General features: G+C 29.0%; 1 protein-coding gene and 1 long non-coding RNA gene across 5 annotated transcripts in view; one reads left to right on the top strand and one right to left on the bottom strand.

The window, feature by feature from the left end:
• Positions 1 to 610: 610 nt before the first annotated feature.
• Positions 611 to 9065, bottom strand: LOC119673860. The gene is made up of 3 exons (XR_005252192.1): positions 8980 to 9065; positions 8218 to 8365; positions 611 to 1108 (listed from the first exon to the last, which is right to left on the bottom strand). It is a non-coding gene; the product is annotated as an uncharacterized LOC119673860 (long non-coding RNA).
• LOC119673859 (transforming acidic coiled-coil-containing protein 1) overlaps positions 6170 to 25712 on the top strand; it is a 33648-nt gene continuing 14105 nt past the window's right edge. The window contains exons 1-6 of one of the 4 annotated variants that reach the window (XM_038084939.1): positions 6737 to 6826; positions 10885 to 11481; positions 16012 to 16255; positions 16320 to 16385; positions 17561 to 17623; positions 17693 to 19864. In XM_038084939.1, the coding sequence (XP_037940867.1) occupies positions 10912 to 11481; positions 16012 to 16255; positions 16320 to 16385; positions 17561 to 17623; positions 17693 to 19864 (3115 nt within the window). In that variant the 5' untranslated portion in view covers positions 6737 to 6826; positions 10885 to 10911. Of the gene's footprint in view, positions 6827 to 10792; positions 11482 to 16011; positions 16256 to 16319; positions 16386 to 17560; positions 17624 to 17692; positions 19865 to 25712 lie in introns of those variants that run through there. The other 3 variants (XM_038084941.1, XM_038084942.1, XM_038084940.1) reach the window with 3 other exon arrangements.

Raw genomic sequence — 25712 nt, forward strand, 5'->3', positions numbered from 1 at the left:
AACAATATGATCTATAAATCTGATTAAACCAAGAAAATTGTTTTTATAAGACTATTTCAGTGTACCTCATAATTAACTGGAAGACAGTATTTACATTTTATTTTTTTTAATAAAAATGATTTAATATTTTTAAGAGTATATTTATTATATATTTCAATTAAATTATTTTAATTCAAATACATATTAAAAAGTACAAATACAACAAAAAAAATTTATAATATCATTGTGAGCTTTAAGATCATATTCTAACAACTGTATTTAAGGCAATTGTTAGTATATGGAGATTTGAATGTTGTAATGTCTTCTTCGTGGCCACTGTAGCTGAAAAACAGTCTTTGCATTGTAATACTCCTCCAGTCTTCTTAATTTCTTGCAACTTATTCCCAGTCATTGACATAAATTCGTCTTAAATATATTTTTTCCCATCACACAAACAAAATTGGAGACACCCCACCGTTATTATTCTACCATTATTTTCGAAACATAATTTACGTGACACACATTTTAGAAAGTAAACAAAATGTAAATTTTTTATTTAATAATATCTAATAAAATAAAAGAAAATAAAATAAAACAAACGTTACATACATATAATATTCTGCGTAAAATACCAAACACATAAAATCGTACAAACAACCACAAATTCTATTATCTTTATTATTATGCTCTCCGATTAACTTTTGCTCATGACTTCTCCGAATAATTTAAATCTGGATATTCGAACACTACGGATTTAAAAAAATTCCCATTTTTTTTTTTTCAACTCCGAAGACTTCGTTGATATCGGATTAATCGAATAATTTCGGGTTTTAAAATATCCGAATACTATGAACAGCACTAATTCTTAGTACGTGATTTTCTAAGATTTAATTTAAGTTTCCAAGTCCATATTTTGTAACAAGACCTATGGACTATTATTTATTCGTATTTGATAGTTTTTCACTTTCATTACGAAACCACTCTTGGCATAGACGATTTAAAGTGCACTCTTCCCTATTATTTATTCGTATAAGGTATGTTTTAAGTTTTTCACTCTTACGAGTCCACTCTTAGCTCCGCCACGCATAGACGATTGATTGTACTACGATTCAAAGTGCACTCTTCGTATCTGTAAAAAAGAATTGAGAGGATAATTACTTTATATATTCATATTTTTAATTCTATAGATATCAGTATAGATTTAAAGTATGATCATAAAAGAAAAATCCTTAATAGTACAATACTCATGCATTTAGACTAGTGTATGTAAGATTCTATCTTATTTACGGCATTTTATCATCGTTGATACAAAGTTCGCTTCTTCAGAAACTGTTGCTCAGTTCAGTTTTCATTTAGAACTGTAAGTTAAAATATATTATACTACGGTATTCAAAGTATAAAGTAACAAAATTATAAAACAATATTCATCATTATTTTATTTTAAATACTATATATATATGTTGAGGCTAGTTGAGTTGAGTCAGTGCACCTGAGCACTTTTACTATCTATTAACTGCGAGGTTTCTACAAAACCCCTCTTTGCGCCTTGACTGGATTATTGTTTATCACTTCATTAGACTAAGCAATAATTGACCTCAGATCTGCATATCTCCCCGAGGAGCCTGTAACCATTCTGAGATTTGATAACGCGGTGTTAGTAAGTCTGTCAGATTTCGCAAATAATTTCAGGGCTCTATCCTATTTTAAATACTATAATTTATGTTATAGATGAGCCATATACAATTTAATAATTATGTTTTGTAAGTTGTTTTAAAGTTTGGCTTGAAACACAAAGGGATCGGCCTATTTTTAAATATATATTTATCAGAGATCAATTATTTATGTTACAGATAAATGGAACATTTTCCGATTTCTTTAATTTAGTGCAGTGTGAATCGAAGTTATGACATAAAAAGTATATTGCTATCTCTGCTTCAGAAACCACTCCTATATTACAGAAATGAATGCCAGCATAAAGACTGTTATCCACATTGGACCTGCTAATCAAGTCTTTCTCTGCGTAGATTGCGAAACTATTATCAAAGCAAAAATGTTTTTGTCTCAATTTATTAAACATCATAGATCTGAAAAAAAACTAAAGTAAATCTTACTTTAAAATTTAGTACGTTCAATTATCACAGGCTTAATCATAAGTAAATATTTATAGTTTTTATGATTTTCTGCTAAATCTTGTTTTTCTTCTATTATAAAATAAAATACTTCAAAATACTACTTTTTATAAATCAATTCTACCGCACATTGCAAATATCCTTTCAACACATAGTCTAAAAAATTAATTTTGATATATAAATAATTGCAATCTACAATGTCATTGTTTATACAATATACGTCTTTTGGTTTTTAAAATGGGATCATAATGCCTACATACAACTACAAATCTAGAATATCTAGCATAAAGCACATTGCGCTGGCAGGCTATACTGCAATGCTTAATAAAGAATATAACCCAGTAGCAATAAAAATAATTAATTAAAAAGCTTTAAATTGTTCATGATACTATTTTCATTGATTAATACGGAAACATAGTTAATATACGCATGTGGACATTAGTATAAACGTATCGGTCAATGTGATTGCAAAGATTTTGATAATTTTATAATACTACTATTACACCATAAATCGACGGACGACATGTGTCACAGTCGCTATTTTAATTATATTTAATTATATATTAATTTAAGATTCACTAATCATACTGTAAAAATGAAATTTAAAATGAAAATAAATATACATACATTTGTGACCGAAAAGTTTTCGGAAATTCTCATTTAAAATTCGCGCGCTGTATATTTTTCGATATTTTAAGTTTATGTAGTTTGGCAGCACTGTCCTTAATTACTATGCCAAAAATGAGCGCGATCTGTCAGACAGTTCGTTTACGGCAGCTGTTGAAACCAGTTCACCTCAGTAGTGCGTTGCGAAAAAAACAATGGAAAAAAATATTGAACAAAGAGTTTGCATCAAATTTTGTTTTTCGAACGAAATTTCGTGTGCAGAATCGTTGCGAATGCTACAAAAGGCTTATGGGGAATCAGTTTTATCGAAAACTCAAGTTTATGAGTGGTACAAAGCCTTTCAGGACTGTCGTACGACCGTCGAAGACATGCCGCGTTCTGGACGACCTTCGACCTCTACCACCGACGAAAACATTGAAAAGGCAAAGGAAATCGTGTTCAAAAATCCTCATGTGAGTGTTAGAGAGATAGCACGAGAGCTAGGCATCGGTCGTGAGATGGCTCGTTTGATTTTGGTGGACAATTTGTGTATGCGACGTGTCAACGCCCGGCTTGTTCCGATTCACCTCAATTTGTTCAACATTATCAACGATTTTAAGGCCAAACATTCAATAAATACCATCGAACAGCCACCGTATTCACCTGATCTTGCACCGTGTGACTTTTTCCTGTTTCCCAACCTCAAATTACCACTCAGAGGAACGCGTTTTGAATCCATAGAAGACGTAAAACAGAATTCGCAGAGGGAACTCAAAGCCATACCGGAAAGCGCCTATAAAAAATGTTTTGATGATTGGAAGAAACGTTGGCATTTGTGTATCGCTTCTAATGGAGCATATTTTGAAGGAGATAAAATAAATATTGATGAAGATTAAGAATTTTGCGTTTTATTTAAAATTTCCCGAAAACTTTTCGGTCACAATGTACATACATACATACATACATAATTTAGAATATCTCTTAGAAGTCCTCTAACTATTGATTTTTAATCTTAATGGTGATTTGTTATTGTAATGTAGATATTGCTAATTATTTGGAAATATTTATATGTAACTTTTGTAATTTTTATACACTTAATGATGAATTGAGTTCCGAATTATTATTTGGAATAACTTTATTACCTCATAATACCATATGAGCATCTGAAAGTACCTACATATTTTCATCCACAGTATATTAAAGACACATTTTTGGCGCACCCAATGTTAATGTGAGAAGATAAAATATTTTTCAATATTCAACACAAATTAAGTTTATGATGATGTTACAATGGGCCCTGTATAGAACAATCAAAAAATAACCTAAGAATTATTGCGAGATTATTGAACGATCATTGTAGATTGGATAATCACCTATCGAAGTAAGGAAATTAATACAACTGAGACTGCAGATACTGCAGAGAAGAGAGAGAAACTGCTTACGATGTGCTTGTTAAGTGCCAGGCACTGATGCACAAGCGGAAGAAACACCTAGGAGGGTATTTCATGGATCATAAGGATCCAAGATTAGGAAAGATAGGCTCTATATTGTCTTTCATTAAAGAAGTCTGACTTGAAGAAACACTCTAATCTGACTAAGGGGTACAATAGATCTTTTAGGTCGCTTTACTAGATATCTAGATCGTGAGATTATCATTTCAATATAATTCAATCAAATAAGTACTTGTATTTCAACTTTATATTTGAATTATCATATAAAAAACTAAAATGTAACTATTATATCTTACCTATTATTTTAAAATTTCACTCTTCAACTTATGTTCGGATAGTAAATCCATCTTCGAGATAAATGTACTCGTAGATTCAAATATACACAATTTTGCATTTCCTGTTGGGATAGTATGCATTTACTCACATATTGTGTACAGACTTAATGCGTTAAATATGCCACAAAAATAAATTTTCCATAAATATTATACGTGTGCTGGATAAATTTAGATAGATACAAGTCTTGCATCTTATAATAATTAAACAAACCGGACTATATATATTGTGAATATATATTTATATTTATACTGTTGCGTTTTTGTTTATATTTTTATTTTTTACGCCCCAAATTACTGCTGGTATGGGACGAGCACAGTATGAATGTTTATATAGCTATAAATCTTTCGATCAGTTAACCCAAACAATTTGGCAAATATAAAATTATCTCGCTATAATTATACTATATAAAAATGAGTGACATGTCTTTATATATATAAATACCAAAGTATATATATACTATAGTTTTAATAATTATATATATACTGTATTCATATAAAAATGGAAGTAATTTGATTATTAAATCCAATAATGTTAATGGAGTTTGCGGCATTTGGGGTCTTCTTTCGATAGACAGAAATTTTGATGTAAAATACAGAGAAACAGTTTTCAGCTATATTTTTTTTAAAGGTTTTACACTTACAATTAGACAGAGATTATTTGTAACTAATTGTTTTGATTACATGTGAATTAGATATTAACTCAATGTAATCTATACATATATTCAAAATTACTTTTATATGATATCTAGTTCATTTAGTTAGTATTTTCAGATCAGGCTATTGAGAAATTAGATCATATGCCAATACAACTTTTGGACACCGCAAATATCTTCCGCAGAGAAACACACTTAAAAGTGTTGTCGAAGTATAGATTTAACAACTCTGTTTACTAAGACAAAACATTCCTTTTAAAAAGGATGAACGGATAAAAACAATAAATAGATATGCCAATTGAAATAGACATCATATGACTCGCTATAAGCTACAGGTACTTTGTTGAGAAGTTCGTCATTTGTTCCTACCCATGGTGAACGATTTTTCTGATAAAAAATTCGCTTCAAGAAAGGTTTGTGAAAATCGACAGTCTCAATTTTTTATCATTAAGGATGGGAACTTTTATGAAAGGCGTATAATAAAATTACCTTCAAAATAGCAACAGTTTTCGAATAAAACGCTGCATATTTGACCTGGTGGTTCGTTGGTTGGTTGCAGTGGCAGGCCATTAGATAAACTTCCATGTATCTCAATTAGCGATTAATCTAAATTTCACAATTAATTAAATTTTTTAAATACAATTCTATATTAAATAATTTGGTTTATTTTTAATAACCGATGTAATTACTTAAGTAAATGATATAATAATTTTCGTTCGCTATTTCTCTTATACTCAATATGGATGCAATATATCGTGTGAATAATTGTTCCTGCTGAGTTAATGATTTAAGTCTTCATATTTGGACACTTTAAAATTCTATGGAATCATTTCTTCAAGTTTTAATAAGAAACCGTATATTTGCTATTTTCTCCTTTACGGGTTTTTTCTAAATGTGCAAAGTTTGATTAATTAATTGAAAATCAATATTTCACTGAAAAATAAAACATTTTTGGAAAAATATCCATTTATGATTTAATTTCAAAAAGAAAACAAACCAGACTGAGCTACAAATTTTAATATATATTTTTTACTTCAAAAAAAAATTGCATAGAATGAAGTCTCTGATCGAAAGAATCGTTATAGTTCACTAAATTTGTAATCAATGGTGCATGTTAACTGAGACTGTGCTCAGAAGTTTTTTGTCTAACGCTTTTGTTAATTATTGTAACTCGAATCAATATTCAAAGTATTTTATTAACTAACGCACAAGGGAAAGTATCACATATATTTTTCGAAGACTTATAAAGTGATCGAAGAATTTAGTTTTAAGCAGTTCACAAAACGGTGAGCAACTAAAATAGTCGTGTGCAAATATAAATTAACGATAGACTATAATCAAGAATGAAAGAATCATCTAAACGTTCATATCTTAAAGAACTGGGAGCTTTTGTTCCTCACAACACGAGAAGATCAAATATTTCACACACACAAGTAGAAAAGAGACCTGCTCACCGAAATGATATTGGTGAAGAAACAACAGATCCTAATAAAAGAACTAAAGTTAAACTAAATAAAGAAAAGTCAATAGAATTTCCGTCTGACGTGAGTAACTCAACATTAGTAAGCAATTCCACTGATAAGAAAGAAATGCTTTCGGAAATCAATCAAAATGTTGAAAAATTAATGATTGACTATCCTATGGAGCACATGAAATTTAATCGTCGTATAAGGGTATGTTCAATATTTTATAGTTTATAGCACACGATTATTGCAGTAACATTAATCTATTTAACTTATACTATGTTAATGTTACAATTGAACTAAGCTTGTTGTATTAAAATGCTTAGTATTATAATTCGGCTTGCAAATCGATCAAATCTTAATGTCACAATAATTGGTATTACAGATACTTCATTATCACTGCATCACCATCTTATTGTGATACCTTCAAAATGATCTTGATGTGACACCATTCGGCAATGGTTGCATCTTTAAGTATCATTTTATACAGTTTAGATATATTTCCAATCAGTATCAAAGATAAAGAAAGGATATGTATAGTGTATTGCAGATAATCTTATTTTTCTTATCTTACAATATTTTTACCTCTGCTTTAACAATTACGTTTTTAGAATACATATTTTTACGGATGATAGAAGCTTATATGGAAAAAATAAGCAATTTTTGATCTTATTCGTATGTTACATCTTTTATTCATGAAATGAAAACATTAGCAGATAATTTAATTTCTTAAAGTATTAGTTTCTTATCTACTAGTGCTTATCTATTGAGCTCAATTATTGTTAAGGTTTCTTCGCTGATTAGTACATATCCAGGTTGAATAGGAGAGCATTATTTTGAAATTATTTTGACGTTATAATAAATAATCAAAAAATTTTTCTGATAAACTGAAATTGTTTTTATGTAATAAAAACCTATTACAAATGCTGATTTAATAGCTCATTATTTGAATAAATCAAAATCAGTTAAAAACAACCACTGTCAAGGATATTGAAGTCTAAAAATCTTACCATAACATTCAAGATATTACTGTATAAAATAATGCTTTACAATGGTTTTGAAACTTGGTTGTTTAGCCAAAAACACTTTGACTTCTTGACCGCGTTCCAGAGAAAACTTCTACGGAGAAGAATTCCTCACATATGTGAGGAAGTGCGATTCCAGCGACGAACTGTATACTATCTATCTTGAAACAGGAACAGTTACAAAAATTAACCTTGACAGATTACGATAAGTGCGTCCTATATATCATATGAGTAGATGAGCAGTCAATTAGAAAAACCATTTTTGAAGGTACGGTGTAGATCAAGACACGTTGCCTTAGGTGTACCCAATTAAATAAACATCGGTTCTCAATCAGCATTGGTAGAGAGACTTGTAGAATGAGGTTAGTGACGACTATAATATCGATGATGTTGAATTTTTACAAGTATTTATTTTTATTCTAAAAATTATAAATAAAAAGCAGCCATTGCCTAAGAAGAATATATGGCATATATTAACCGAATACGATAATAAATAAAGATCTAATATTAACAAACAGTGAAGTAATTCAAATTAAAGTTAAAGATATAAAGTGGTAATGAATTAGGTATACATACCGAAATACAAATAACTTCGCAAATATTAGGCTTGAGTCAAAACCACCTTTCTCTAGAAGACACATTGGACCCAAAATTACTTGGCTAATGATGCTGATTGGATGATGCTGATTGAATCGCAGCGATCATGAAAAATTCTTCTGAGAACCTAGAAAATTTGTTTCTCTTCTTTACTATATATAATATCGCCCGATGTTATTAACATTTTTAGTTAAAACTTTGTTAAGAAAATAATTAACAAATTATAATTGATTTATTTATTACTTCTTAACATAGTCATTCTTTAGTGATTAAAAATATTAACATGAAAGAAGTCAGTCAAGAAGTCTTATAGGTCAATAAACTTAAAAGAGTTTTGTTATATTAATTATAAGTTTTAAAACGTCGCTGCTTAATTATTTTTCAAATTGTGTAAATTAGGTTTACAAAATGAATTCTAATTATTTAATAAAGATTAGAATATATAAAAAAAATTATATTTTCGGTGTTGTATAAAAGTTTTTTATTTATGTACTTTTTTATGGGTTAATTGGCCAATAGTCATCTTCAGGGTGCTATAGACGATAGTCGAAATATCGATAACCGTAAAATTCTATAACTAATTTAAAAGTTCTGTATTATTTGACATTAGGACCGTTAAAAAATACATAAATAAAAAAATTTAATCATTAAAACAATAATTTTTTTTTTATTCCACCATAATTTTTTATATTACAAAATTTAAATTATACCAAATTTTCATAATATAGTCATTCAACTTACGATTTCCAACATCAATACTTTCGAATAAAATTTTTTAAAATTACAATTTAAATAAACAAATTTGATTTCCAACAATCATCATTAGCTATTAAATAATCTAAAGAACAGTTATAAATTCCTCAAGCAACTATTCAACAAAGTTCGACATTCATGCAAAATGATCTAATTAGTGTACTTGCTCTAGAAAAAAGAAAAAGAAAAAAATTAAAATTAAATTTAAACTGCTCTCACTAATCATCATCATCACAACAACACCAACAACAACAACAACGTCAGCATCTCAACGTCACGGTGTGAAAAGATACAATGAATTAGAAATAGTATTGAATCTATATACGCCCCGTCAAGAGCAGCAGCCTCACGTATTATCAAGAGCAACCAGACTTTATAAACAAATGAGCTGATAAAAAGCAAATCAGTGACGTAGTGAAAGAGGGCAAATATGCTTTTGTTTATAAGTTAATATTAGTTCTAGTTGATTTTAGGGAATAAACTCTTTGAAACGCTATAAGTATCCTAAATATAGAAATACAACAAGGGTAACAATCTGAAACACATAGTAGTATACTATGTGCTGCAGTCTATAGTATATACTAAACTACTAATGAGCTAGCTAATAACCGTCTAAAGTTTCAATGAGTTAGCTGTAAACTTTCTAAACTACCAATGACCTAGTTGTAAATTTTCGAATAGCGGATTTTGATAAAGGTTGAAGAGGTTTCAAGTTCAGTACACCACTCCATTCCGTGATATGTACTAAGCTCCCAATGAGCTACGTATTAACCCACAATAACCGTTTTAAATGGAGGTTAAAGAGATTTAAGGTTTTAAATCAAAGAAAGTGTTACAATAAGCTCTCACAATAACCTCGGAAACATAGTTAATTTTTCAGTATCAACTAATAGGTTTTGTAAAAGTTTTGCAAAAGAATAAGATGTATTAATACTACGTTAATTTCTTTCATTAAAAATTTTTATGAACTGTGCATAATTATGTATATATATATAAAATCAATTTTCAATTATTCACATAAATTGTTAAGGTTCAAAAAGACATGCACGCATAAAAATATCAGAGCGCCCTACCATAAGTCGAAAATAACCTCATCTGATCATTGTTTGTACTCTTTCTCTTTTAATTCTACCCTTCTCGCAAGAACATATAATCCCTCGACCATATATGTACTTGACAAGTGGCTATATTTTCATCTTGCCAAATTATAATAAGTTGAGACCTGTAATTGTCTGCATGTAACTACATTGTGTAATGTATCTATAAGTAGATTTATGATTTAAAAAGTTATTGTTCGTCTCTAAGAGATAAGAGAGTTTAACTTCGCACTCACATATATTCTACTTTCTAAATCTCTGTTTTGAGTTCCACAGTTCTATTGTTTCTATTTATAATATTTTAATAGATTTATTGATGAAAACCCCCTGCGGCGAAATTTCTAACTGTGGCACTGTAGTGGAAAAACTGAAAATCAAAATATTTAAAAAATTTATTTCGATATTTTAGCACGGCACATTCAGTAAACACCAACAACTGAACGTCGCGCATCGGGATCGTAAGCGCCGACAAAAATTATGTATTTTATTTTTATTTTATTTCTCCCAAAATTCAATAGTAAATAATTGTGTATTTACTTGTGTTTTGAGATATAGAGATATAGTACAATCATTTGATAAATTCGAAATCGTTATATCATTGATAAAGCAAAAGTTATAAAAATCATATAACATATGAATTAAATATATATATACTTCATAAAATCGATATAGTTATTATAAGTGAGAAAAAAAGTAATATATATATAAATATTTATGGATAATTACAAATCCTGACTGAAAATTTTACATATAAGTGCTTATGTGTAAATACTCATTGAAGTATTGTGTTTAATAGTGCATAGCAGAAAAAAATTAAGAAAATATGGATTTCTTCTCAAATCTTATAAAACGCCCAATGAGTTTAGTGTTAGGCGATGAACACGATACAGCAAGTACACCAAATGATATAAAATTATCTGCAACAAGCCGCTCTGAACCTCAAACACCAAATGATGAAGATTTATCTGCATTGGCTTCGGTGAGTAAAAATAGATATGCGGCAATTAAAAAATACTCTGAACAATTAGAGTTTGAAGATGGTCTTGGAGACTTATGTGCTGTCACCACACATACATACGATGCAAGTTCCCCACCAAAAAAGGTTGCTAAGTCTGTTATTAGAAGTCCACCGAAATCTCGAAAATCTAATGATGTATTAAGTTCACCATTTAGTATAAAAGAACAATTTACGGAAATGAATACAGAAATTGTTGATATACTAAATAAAGATATGATAGAATTATCGCCAACCCAGTCAAATACTTCAAATTCTTCAAATCTTCATACAAATTCAAGCAAAACCAATATAATGCTTACAGAAATTAATACAAATATGGATAAAATGTTAAATGAGTATCCTATGAATTCCATGAATATTATTCCTACAATCAAGGTAGGTTGAATTTTCTTCATATATATCAGAATGTTTAATGCACATTTTATCTACATATGCACACAATTTTTTCGATTATAATTATAAAAATTTTACTACATAATCCTTAATTTATTATAGTATAATCGATGTTAAAATTGTGAACTCATTCTATAGTATAGTTCTCAGGAAGTTTTATGACTCAGATTATAAATATATTTCTGTACTTGCGGTTGCGTTATTTGTATTTAAAATACGTTTTGAATGATAAGTCCGAGTATAAATAAATCTTTACTTAAAACTATCATTAATTAATAATTTTTAATAAATAAATAATTTACATTTATTTAAATATTCTTTGTTATAAATAAGAATGAAGCATAAATTTATTTATTTGAAAATTGTTAGTCATACATAATGATGTAATATAACATTGATAGGTGTCTACTATCATCAGATCTCCAGATCTTTCTTTTAACTTCTAATTTATGTATATTACAATTAATGCGTGTAGTTATAATTTAACGGACATATTTCTGAACTTCGTTTAAAGTGGTGTTTTAGCTAGCAATTTTCTTGCACTTCCCTACCTACTCTAAGTTATCTTCATTAAGACACAAGCGAATGTATCGATGTGAACGCCTCTTAAATTCTGCTTATTATTATCGCATATTATTTATACGACTTTGGACTTTATTATGGTTTACGCGAAAATCACAGCACCACTTTCCGTGCATCACTGGATTGGATTGTCCTTTTTCAAGTACTTCATGTATGCAAAGTATGTAATTATTAAATATTCTAACTGGTAATTACAATGCCGTTTTCAATTGTTAAATCTGGGGTAACTTTTTTAATACAGATTAATGATATGGTTATAAGACTGTGACAGTGACAAAGCTCCAGTTAACATAGCAGATAGCTGGAAGTTTGAACACTAAAATGTACCAATTCAGCTCATTAAGTTGTGAATTTATGTTATGTTATCGTATTAAACTCAAACGGTTTAAAAATGGGTACTAGATACTAGGTATTCACTTGGATATGCTTTAGTGTAAAAATTTAGAATGTTTAAAAACATTTCGAAATTTCAATGAAGCGCAAAATCTGCTTTAAGAACAGAGTTTGCAGATGACTAAGATCCTCTTATAAGTAAATTCATAGCATCTACTGTATGTATACGCTAAACAATTACAAAGCAAATGTGTAGCATCCTCGTTGTCTTCTTTTCAGCTCCGGCAATAGTGGATCATTCATTCAAATACATCGTCTTTAAAATTTAGTTCAGTGTTTATATATATAGTATTTTTAATCACCTTCTAATGCAGATTAGTCAGGTTGTTTTCTTTCTGCCTAAATGGGAGGAATCTCATTTTGTAAAATGGACGTCTTTATTGTTAGTTCTTTAGGTCTGATAGTAACTTAACCGTGTAACAATGAGACTTTATTTGTGCTAAAGTAAATTTGGTGCCCAAGCTGCTACTTTAACCTATCACTACCTAAAATTTGATTCTGATATTTATTCATTGTTTGTATTACCTATAGTGCCTTTACATTGGATGAGATAAAAATACTCCTCTATTCAGTATTGAATTTTTAAATAAGTGGTAAGTAATGACCACTATTTTATTATTAACCACATTACTTTTTGGTTTTTTACCTTTCAGTCGTAGTTTACTCTTGATGATACATATGTACTGTCAAATAAATTTTTCCCATAAAAATGTTTTATCTAATGAGATTGCGGTTTTAGACAAATACAAAAAAAGGTATGTCCGTTGACTTTAACCTTGTACACAATTTTAAATATAATTTTGAGTGCATTTTTGATGCCAAAACTGACAAATGCGCAAAAGAAGCAAACATATCTGACATACACATATAGAGCAAGAGCACTTTGTATCTATTTAATAATAATTATTTTATAATGCCAAAAAATAATCTACACATACAATTTTGGTACGTTCACTACTGAGAAAAGGTTATTGAACTAGAACAAATTATTATATATATAGATTTTATTATAAAACAGTGAACATGTTGACTACAGTGGCGACTCATCACGGTAGTAAAGAAAATGGTTGCATTGGACTCATTAAGACATCAAAATATTTTAATTCTGACTTTTTCTGACATTAGCTTCCATGTAGAAATAAATCTTGGAGAGGAGAGTCATGGGAAAAAAATCAAAGTAATTAAATCTAGCACACATTTAATTTAAGAAATCGAAAGACTTCTTGTTATTGAAAATCAAAAATTCACATATCTTATAGTGGCTGGTTTGTCAAAGAATAAAATGGATATTGATCGTCAGTGTGGTTGTAACGGTTCCCTAGAAACTTTAAAACAACAGCAGTGACAATTATCTTAAATATCTAAATTATAATCAAGAACTAATGTGCTAAAATTATTTTGATAATTTGCTGAGATGGTCAAAATACATTTCTAGGATATATCCATATCTACCTATGATTATAGTCTCTTTTGTTTATAAAGCAGCCATAAGCTTTAAAAGTAATAGTTTTTCGCGTCATATAACCTTGTTTTAATAACATATCAAATAGCGATATTCAGCATCTGTTATACATTTCTTTTATAATGCATTTGTGTACCTTTATTAGTACATTTGATCCATTAATAGTTTTATACAGGGTGGCTAACAAATATTGCAACAAAGTAAAACGCTCTATTTTGTTAATTTTTGTTAAATTCAATGAAAGATAAAGAAAAATATGCGAAAAGAACTTTAAATTTCTAAGTTCATTTATTTTGGTTCAATATAATCACCTCTAGCGTGAATTATGGCCTTCGGAAGGCTATTGAAGCTATCGCACGCTGCCTGCAAATTTACAGTATTTTGGCACATTCTTAACACTTGCTTCAGACGATCAACATTTTGGTATTTTTTAGTGCGAACCTTACTTTATAAACTGCCCCAGACCGAGAAATCTAAAGGGTTTATTTCTGGTGTACACGATAACCACTGTATTGATGATAAAGCGTGGAACATAATTTTTGGCTCTAACTTTGTTTTTGTTCATCGGTAAAGTCATGTACGTTCAAATTCAATGGCCTTAGTCCGAGCTTATTTTTCAAAACGTGTTGCATCCTTTCTCGCTTCTTCACTTTACGAATCATTTCTAGTGTTGTTACTGTTTTTTTTGTTCACTTCCTGGGCATCGGGCAACGCTACTAGTATCACGGTATGTGAAACACAAATAATTTGTTCTTATTTAGATGTTGGACGGCTCGAACGATAGTCACTTGTGTTTTTTCAGTCAAATATAAAGCCATCACACTATCACGTTTGAACTCCATCAGATATAACTTCTTTTCTAGAACACAAAAATAAAAATGCCTTCGTTCGCTTATAAACAACACAATCTAAATTTATCAATCTTTTATTGATCAAAATTTATTAACCTAAATTTAGCAACAACATTCCTTTTTTATCCCATTAAATTGACTGTAATACCTGCGTTCACATCAATCTTTAGGCACTTTAAAGTCATTATAAAAAACAATGCATAAAAATCTTTCTGAATCGGTTCAGATGTTGCATTGTCAAACTCAAATTTCAAATAACATATTGCTTGTTTATTGTGTCTAGAAAAAAAACTCTAGATCTTTTAAAAAGTCCCTTTATATCTTCTATTTTTTGCGACTCCTGGTGCTGATGTAGTATTTGAACGTTCTTCATGTAAACAATCTACTTGCAAACCATTCTTTATTGCAGAAGCTGATTCACCTAATACATTTTTACAAAGAATAAATTATTGTACGATGTTCAGCTATTTTCATTATTAAAAAATATTGTAAACTTTAAATGTTTTAAATGTTTAAAAATGTTTTAATTAAGGATGAAATATTAAAATGGCGTCGATTGGCGAATAGATAGCTCTTCGAACAGCTTCGTATAAATTACTAGGTTAATAAAAATTTCGACCCTGCTATTACAAAATTGTTTTGAATTTTTAATTGTTTAAATGCATTTATATCATCTCTCACCGATAATATCATCTCTAATAGATGCATATGTCTTAATATTCCGAATGTAGAGTACAAATATAGTATAAAATGAAATTGTTTATAAAGCGCGTGGAATCTTAAATTAATTATAAAAATGTGGCAGGCAAGAAATTTCATTATAAGGCGGCGCTGAAAAGTACGCCTTTGATTACATATATTTTCATGTATGAAAAATAAAAAAATAAAACAAATTAAATTAGAGAAAATATGCATGATAACTTCGCTTATTTGCAAGTTTTCATAGTTTATATAAAAATATATGTTATAAAAATACTTGCAGAGAATTTCATGTTCATGTTCAATTGAAAATCTTTCCTCTTTCTGCTTACAAATTTGAATGCAATTTATTATGTTGCCAAAGAGCTGAACAGACTTGTAGCTTGAATTTTTTATAATGCTTCTACCGAAGGTTAGTGCAGCAGTATTATTTGACCAAAATAGTAAATAAATTTCTTGCACAATTATAAAAAAAATTATACATTTTTAATACTATCAATATGTAATTTCTTCCTTCATTTTTAGCTCAGTCAAATAAGCAATAAAGCAGCAACAATGGCAGAGACAAAGTTATCTGTTCCGTCTTCTCAGCCTCAGATAAAAGTCACTGGACCTACGCCTAATGCATCGCCTTCACCAACTGCCGGTTCAGCTGGTTATGAAGCTAACTCACTATTTTCTCCGTCAACTGGACAAAAAATAAGTGATTCACCAACGTCATCCACTAGACCTATTGGTGGAACCAACAAATCATCACACAAATTCATTGGTAAATTTAAACTGAATTTCAATAATTTAATTATTTTTTTTATTAATACGTTTATATATTTAAGGTTTGACTGAATTCGATGAATCTGAAATACCGGAATTGCCAGACTGTCTTAATCCAAATATTGAAGGTAAATACCACTACTAAATATTAATAAATTTATTAGTTTACTAACTTTACCCTGCGCGTGTTAGAACGCCACACAAAAATTAAATAGTTTCAATTGAAAATTTATAAAAGATTGTACTTAAATTTTGACTTTTGTCAAACAATAATATACTTTAAGACATCGGTTAGACATATTAGAAAAAAACTGGATACGTAGTATCAAAACATCTTTTTCCATTTAGAATGGTTGCTTCAATAACATCTGTCATCAGTTTTCTGACAGATAATCTAGTTCCATATACTAACGTTGTCCAAAACCATGACTAGAGCCCCAACTATAAACGACAATTTGTGTCATGCAACTCCAGAAATATACAACAAAATTAGTTATTTCATTCGACAGTATTCATAAGACATAACTATCGATTTCTAAGCAATAGGCCCACCTTCGTTTTAACACATCCTTCTATCACAGATCCAGAAGTAAAAATTATTACCTGTATATTCCATACACCAAATTTTTAAAAAAATTAATTTCATCCATGTTTTATGTAGTTGCAACTTTAAAACTTATATCGATTTGTCCTGTACACCTTTATTCTTCCCTTAACCAATTACACTAAAACTTTATCCTAACCAATATATTCGTTTTGTAACCCATTCAGATTTTATGCTATATAGGTCCTCTTGGGACCTGTAGAGCTTGAAGCTGAATTAGTCACAAAAAAGGTTAATTTTTACTTCCAAACTGGATTTCATTGAGTTTCATTAAGAAAGTAATTTTTATTTAAAAACTACCCCTATTGTGGGAAGAACTGCAACCGTATCTTCTCTTATTCGAAATCGGTTCTGGTTTTTCTAAATAAAATTAAATCAAACATTCAGATTATATATTTAAATTATAGGTCACCTGTCACCTGTGATTTAAAGTGAAACAAAGTTGTTCTATAAAAATATCAAACAATTGTTCTATGTAATTATAAGTACCCAGTTCTATTCAAATCCCATTTCATTATGTAGTTAACCGTTTGGTACACAATTCGTGTCTTTTAAAAAAATCCAATCCTAATTTTTTCAGTTTAATACTCTTATTATTAAGCATATTCTCTAACACAAATTTTTATTATTCATTTTACACCCACTACTTTAATTTTATTTTATTCACATAATTACAAATATACATGTTTCTTATTTCAGAACATTTAAAAACAACATTTGAAGACGGTTTCATACCCACTTTAACAGTACTAAACACAACTGGTAAATATTATATTTCAACTATATATTTCAAATGTAGTATTTATTTATTTTTTTTTTTTTTCTTTTCAGAAAACGTTGATATTAAAAACAGTTTTCCATTAAAAGAAAATCTACTAAAGGATGAAATAAATTCATCTGATAGTGAAGCATACAATGAATGCGAAGCCATAGAAGCGGAATTTCAAAAGTTAAAAAAATTGGCTGCTGCCGAACTTTTAGGTGATGAATTCACTAAAAATACACTGGATGAAATCGAAAGCGCATTTAATAGGTCAGCATATGAACCACACGCAAAAGAATCCTGGCAACTAAATGTGACAAATAATTTAGAAGTAAATCCGAGCGAACCTATGGATATTGATTTAAACTTCACCAATACTGATATATCGGTTAATAATTATTTTGATGTGGAACAAGAGAATTTAGAAAAATCGTTGAACAAAAGTATTGAAATGCCACGGAAATTAAACAGCAGTTTAACACAGGAAAGTGTACCAGAATTTTCCGGTGCCAGTGCAAGTGGCATAGTAGCTCAACCAGTTATAAGACCAACTTTAAACTTAACTTTAGATATGTCATCATCATTTTGTAGTGCAAGAAGTTCTGCACCGTCTTCGCCCGCTTTTCCGATTTCCAATATCAATGATATCAATGAACCTTACCGTTTTCCACAGTCACCCACATCTGCAAATAAGGGAATAATATATTTAGAAAAATCGGACTATGCAAAAAAATTAAATGATTCAAATAAATTTATTTCTGATTTTAGATCTAATAGTCCACAGTTAAATCTAGTGAATGAAAACAATGGTTTGAATACTTTGGATTCACCTTTAGGTCTTAATAGTAATGATGTTGCATTAAACAGTATATTTAATAATAATCAAACATTACCTATTACAACTGCAAAAAGAACATTCACTGTCAGCTCATTAGATACGAATGAGTCTGTTTCAGATTCACATGAAAATGACATTACACCACAGACTGATCTAACAACAATTATAGACAAGTCTGTTAAAAATAATTTCGTAAATGCTAATGACAGCACTGAAGAAAGTAATACTATGGAAGACATGGATGTTGATGTTAGCATGAAGTCTTTGCACGAAAATTCGGCTTTGTTATATCTAACGCCAAAAGAAAAATTAAATTTGAAAACAGGCGAATCTGAGAAAGCATCTACACCACTAACAGGTGAGCACAATAACCTATTCGCCACAAACGGTCTTGAAAGAGAATGTTCGAAAACACCACTAACACCAATTCCTCAAAGTCAACCAAATATCGGTGAACCGGATTACAATTCTCCATTTTATCAGCTCTTTTCACCTGTAGTTACTATGGAAAAGCGTCAAAAGGAAGAGGAATTAATAGGAAATATTCAACCTAAATGTTTAAATATACCAAATGTAATAACAATGGCTGAACGTCAAAAAATGGATGAAGATGTATTATCAGAAAATCAGCTCTCTTCATCAAAGCGTAGCGCTTCACCCCCCATAACAACTATTAAAACAAATTTGCAGGAAGATGATTTAAAAATGTTCTCAGAATGTTCTTCACCTACTTCAAAATCGCCACCAATACCTACATTGCAAAAACAATACAAACCTAATAATATTGATATTGTAAGCGAAGATAAACAATCTAAGACTGAATATATTGCAGATTTGGTAAATGCAATAGAAATTAATGTTGTCTCTTCATCAGAGCTTAGAGCTTCACCCCCCATACCAACTATTACAACCAAATTACAGGAAGATTTAAAAATGTTCTCTGAATATTCTTTACCTTGTTCAACATCGCCACCAATCCCTACATTGCAAAAACAATACAAACCTAATAATATTGATAATATAAACGAAGATAAACAATCTAAAACTGAATATGTTGAAGATTTAGCAGATCTTTCGCCACTATGTTTGGTTTCACCTCCAATACCGACTTTAAATAAAGCTCCCGCAGGTCTTAGCGAAGAGGACAACACTAAGTCCTTTTCACCATCTATGCATAGTAAAAACAAAAGAGCAACTACTCATAGTTCAGTTGGTTCAGTGGATTCTTCTTATGGAGAAGTTTTATCTGCTAAAGAGCAAACCAAATGTAATGCACGTGATGAGAAAGATGTTGAAAACATTAGCACATCTCAAATTAATGATTTGTTTGTAAAGAAAACTCTTAACAAATCTCAGTCAATCTATGATGATGAATTCAAGAGTGGCAATACTGATGCAAATGGTAAGTAATATATTTAATTTTTTTTTTTTTAAACAATTTGATTATTTTTTATTACATTTTAAAAAACAAGTTCTAAGTGATTGATGTTTAAGGGATTATCTAAAAGTTCTTTTTCACATAGTTTTTGTGAAAATATAGTTAGGAAAAACAAAAGCATATTTTTAATTTTTGATTTAGATTTTATGTAATTAGTATAAAAATATAAACATTACAAATTTAAACCACGATACCCCATAAGCATATAGCTCTATTTTGGTACAAACATCCAATTTTTTGTTATTCTTCCAAAATTTTAGATTATATCTATATAGATATATAAACAATAAAATTTATAAATAAGTTTATAAATTTATTATATTATATTATTGTTATTGCTATCGCTATTAATTTTTTTTTATATATTCAAATTTATTACTTAAATGAGCTTCATATGTCCTATTCTATTACAATGCTTTCGATAGGAAGTCTCATGTAAAATATTCAACTGAAGTTTAAACTCGATAATTCTCTTAGATAATGTATCAGACTAAAACTATTTCATTTATTTTTTGAATTAGTTTAATACGGTGATGGCAAAAATTAAGATGCATTCACATTATAAAGCCCATTATATAACTGAAAAATTTTCTATCTATCGAATGTGACTTGCAAATGCATAATAGCATTGTAGTACATTTTATTTAAAATTATAATATAATTTAATAATTATATTTTATTATCTTTTTTGCTAAATTTGTTTCAAGTAAATTGCAAACAAAATTTCATTGTTCAGAATATAAGAAATTCCAGTTCTGAATTTCTTCCATCTTCCATTAATGCATTTAGAAGTATAATCTCTAAAAAAGCAAAGCGAAATTTTTTTAATTTTACAATGCTATTAATATCTTATTTATTGATGTATATATACATATGCATTGAATTGCGCTCTGACCGGTTTGGTTTCCATATACAATAAATACGTTATGTCCTGTTAGTTATGAGTTTTAGGCTCAGGCAAGTTCATATTGTCTATTTTCTTCCTATAGCGCCTATAAAAATTTTATTAAAAGTTGATATAATCAAACCCAAATAACACATACGTCTTGTCTTATAAAATTAACGCTTTAACAACAGCTAGGATTTTGTAAAACTTGCCTTTATTTAATGTATTTACCTGGTACAATCTTTTCTTACTTGAATATTTCTTCATTTATTTATTTAAACTATTTAGTAATAATAAATTATATTATACTTTTCGACATGTAATTTATTGACCCTATTATAATTATAAAGATAATTTAATTATATCGAAGGAATATTTTCTACCACATTTTAAATCAAACTTAACACTTACATTGCTAAAAATTAGAAAGCAAAATGGTATATAAAGGGTGATATATTAAAATACATCTGCATTATGAGGCAAATGATTTCCTTTCATTTACCCAATAAAAGAATATCGTTTTCAAGAAGAAGTAATAGCCATCCAAAATATACCACCAGCCTACAATCTAATATGAGTAGAATATATCGGTTATTCCTAAAAAAAAAGGGTTTTGTTGTTATCTATAAAAAGTCCTATATACTTAGGTGCACACCTTGTACATACAGGGTTAGGCTATTGAAGTGTTACCAACTAAACACAGGTGTATCTGTCAAACTGATATTGTTAAGTACGTAAAATTCATACGAATGACAGGTGTTAATTGTTTACAAGCATACGTCGAGCTAGAGGGAATGGATTTTGAAATTTTGATTATTTCCACAAAATTTTGTAATTTGTATTAATAATAAATAATTTCACACAAAAAAGACAAGATCGCTTGAATAAGTAACACTTCAATCGCCTTACATATAGGGTAAGGTCTACTAATCAAGGATTCCGTGAAAATCCTTTTAACTATCACAATAATAGATTTCTAATCTCTTTATTTGGTATTTTTAATTTTTCCATTTTTATGACAGATAGTTTTAACTTGTACAATGTCAAATCCATTTCCATATTGGAACTTAAGTAATTATATCACTTGATTCATCTATATTAATTAAATAATATTGCGCTTATTGGTATTATCTATAGCAGGGCTGTTCAAACAAATCTCTGTATAGATTGGGGGGCTGCAGAAACAAATACATACGTGTATACATAGTTACATACATAATTGTTTTCGATAAAAATAAAAATACGGTTATGTTAACTTTAGTTTTATTAATTTGCTAATTTAAATTAATTTATTTGGTATATCTTCTGCTAAAAAGTGTTTTGTTGTTTGTTGGATTTTGTTGTTTGTTAACTACTCCTTAAGTAATAGACCTTATTCAAAAAATTTTGTTGGTACACCCTTTCTTGACATATAGTACAAATTTGAGCTCCATCTGTCAATTAATTTGTTTACAGCAGCTATTAATGTGAGACTACCTCAAGTGCATTTAGCGATTTTTACTATGGGAAATTCTTGTTGTACGCGATTTTTTGACCAAACACGGCACCACTGTCATCACTCAGGCACCATATTCGCCAGATCTGGCGCATATGGTGTTCCCGAACTTTTTCCTGTTCCGAAACTCAAATTACCCTTTCGTGGTAAGCGTTTTAAGTCGATTAAATCGGTAAAAGAGAAATCGCCGAAGGAACTAAAAGCCATACCTGCACGAGCCTACGAAAAGTGTATGGAAAATTAGGTTAAGCGTTGGCATATGTGTAGAACGAGAAGACTTCAGAAGGAGCATATTTTGAAGGAGATAAAATAAATATGGAATAAAATTTAAATTTGTGTGTTTTATTTACAAAATTCGAATACTTTTTGAGCAGAAGGCACCATAAAAATAAAATAGTATAGTTTTGCCAGTACACCAAAAGAAAATTTGCATAATTGTTGTAGTAGATTAAAAACATGTTGCGGGTCGCACAAACATTAGCCGTGCTTTAGACAGCCCTGAGCTATAGTAATATTGCAATATATTTTTCAATTATACATATAAATGCAACCAATCCACACTCTTAATTGAATAAAGGTTAATCCAACTTAAAAATTGCATCGAAACCTTTATGCTTAAGTCATTTCTCTTTACTCTATCCACCAAACTCATACTCTTCTTCCATACTATCTGCACTCGTACATAAAACTATATATAAAAAGTTTTTCTTCTCCTTTCTCTACTGCGTACAGCAGTTGTACTATTTATAGTGAAATCAACGAAGGCCACCTCGTGAGAAATAAGAGTGTAAGCGACCTTTTCTCTGTATCGTCGACATTTGAACTTGAAATAGGGACCAGTTTTTTATGCCACTATTTTCTTAGTTTATTTTTTTTTTTTTCTCTCTTATAGACACGTGTTTTGACACGATACAATGTACAAAACAATTTCTGTTTATTTTCTTCGTTATTCAAATTGGAAATTATGCAGGTCTTTGTGGTTTCTGATTTTTCTTGTTGGTTTTATGGACGGCATGCATATTCGAGTATGTATCTAGTCGTATATAGTTAGTAACTTAGTCAAGTAAGTTAATATTTGCTAAGGTCTACTTTTTTCTTTATTAATTTTATATTCAGTTCACTTCCACTTTATGTTGAGATTATATGAAATACTGAAATAATAATACCAACATTGATGATTATTGTTTCATTCATTAAAATTAATATATTTTTACTAGATTTGCAATTTAAAAACAAGTTTTATTATTTTAAAAAGTTTTTTCAGTGTAAATATTTATTTTATTAATAATGATAGTTTAGTTTATAAAACTAAAAACTAACATGTATAGATATAGTACTGACTATATCTCCAGTTTAGTGAGAGAACTGGAAGGTTGAGCACAAATAATAATGTACAATAGCTACTGATACCATCGACTATTCTAGTGTAAATAAGTAATAGTGCAACTATTGGTTCTGCTCTTATTAACCAATTTACTTTATTTCATATTGGTATACAATATTACAATAACTCAGACTCAATTGCCAACTTTATAATATAAGGGTGGAAGAAAAATTAAGTGACATATACTTAATTCTATTGAGTTGTTTCTAATAACAGTTGATTTAAAGACTTAAAGACTTTTTTCTACAAAATCCTCAGAGTAACGAGCAATAATGGTAAAATATTCACTTATTTCTTTCTTGAGTATAGTTTTATTTTAACATAATATATTTCATCCATTAATTTTATAATTTTTTATAAAGAAATTATGATTTTTTCAATTATTAATATTTATTGAAGTCCTCAAAATAAAATAATTGAACATTTGATTTAGTGGTGATTGTTAACGACAAATTCTCCTCCATCGATCAATTTCTTCAGGTTTATAATCAGAAGATAATCGCTAAAGAATACATCATAGAATATATTAGATAATAAAATAATTAACTGGATGAAAAAATGCATAATAAATTAATAAGAGAATGCGATTGTTTTTTTATTCCTGACTAGCTCGTTTTGATAGACGTAGTAAAAACGGATACTATATTGAACCTGAAGCAATGACATGGAAAATTCAAGTATGTTTCCTTCGTCTTTATATCAAAATAAGGATATTATTTTAATATTCTTTTTTTCTTATATTATCTTAGGTAATAATATTTTTATAATGTAAGGCGCTATGTGAATAAAACTGCACCAACTCTTACCAACTGATCACGTGATAATTCAATAAATTCATTGTCGAAAAAATTATTCTTTGCTACGTGTTATGTAGCACAGTTTTTTGTACTTGAACCCAATCGCACATATAATTTTTAAGAAAAGTCGGTGATCTATTTTATGTTATACGAGTAGCTTCTAATACATATAAACGTTTTAAGGAAACCTTTCCTAAATGCCATTAAGTACTTTCCCAATTTATTCTCTTTTACTTCCCTATTTATAGTTTTGCTCTTTTACTTCCATTCCTTTTGATTTGGGTAGATATCGGCATACTTGTAAAAATCCACCACCGATTATTTGTGTTTTTAAAATCCAAATATGACGACATTTTTTTTTTGTTTAGCGTAAAATTATTTTTATGAATTCTCTTTAATTTTTATTTTTATTTTTATTTTGGTTGATGATTCAAAATTAAATACTTAAATTAATTGACTCACTTTAACGTTGACTTTGTAGTGCTTCTTCGTAGTTGCGAACTTTTGTTTTTGTTATTCGACTAGCACATGGGTTTGTCAGAGTGATAGGGTGTGTTACAAAATTCTTAATTAACTACTCCTTGAATGGCTCATTATTAATTATGATTGAAAAATTGCTTCTCATAATTTTTTTTAAATCTTATGTATACATTTTTTAACAATAAATATGTTTTTACAATCGTGTTCTGAAGAAATTTTTTCATATTTTTGTGTTGGATTTTTAGTGCAGTTCGCTAGCACTTTTTCGTTTTCAATTATATATATCTCTTCCACTTTTTAGTATTGTTCATTTTAATGTATATATTTAAGTTAATTTATGGAATGTGTGATTGCGTAAATGTGGTGATGATGAGGTTTACAACGTAATTAATATAAATTCAATTCATATGCAATACAACTTAATAAATAAATTATTTGAATGAAGTTTAATAGGGTTGATAATGTATAATGTATAATGTATATTGAAATTTTTATATCTTCATCAATAGTATTGTATATGGTTAGAAAATAATAAACTATTCGTTATGTATAGAGAAGATCTATTGCAGTGGAAAAGATCTATTGGCTCGCAAAATTTTCTGCCTGTAAGTTTTATTGTTGCAGCTATATTACATTCTGTAAAGCTATTTATAATTAATAAAGATAACGTCTTGGTTTATTTAAGATTCCATATATAGGTTTATAATGTTCGTATGGAAAGAAAAATGTCCCGTAGTGTTATTGAATGGGATTTATTATCACACAAAGAT

This window comes from Teleopsis dalmanni, chromosome 2, assembly GCF_002237135.1.
Source record: "Teleopsis dalmanni isolate 2A chromosome 2, ASM223713v2, whole genome shotgun sequence".
Classification (NCBI taxonomy): domain Eukaryota; kingdom Metazoa; phylum Arthropoda; class Insecta; order Diptera; family Diopsidae; genus Teleopsis; species Teleopsis dalmanni.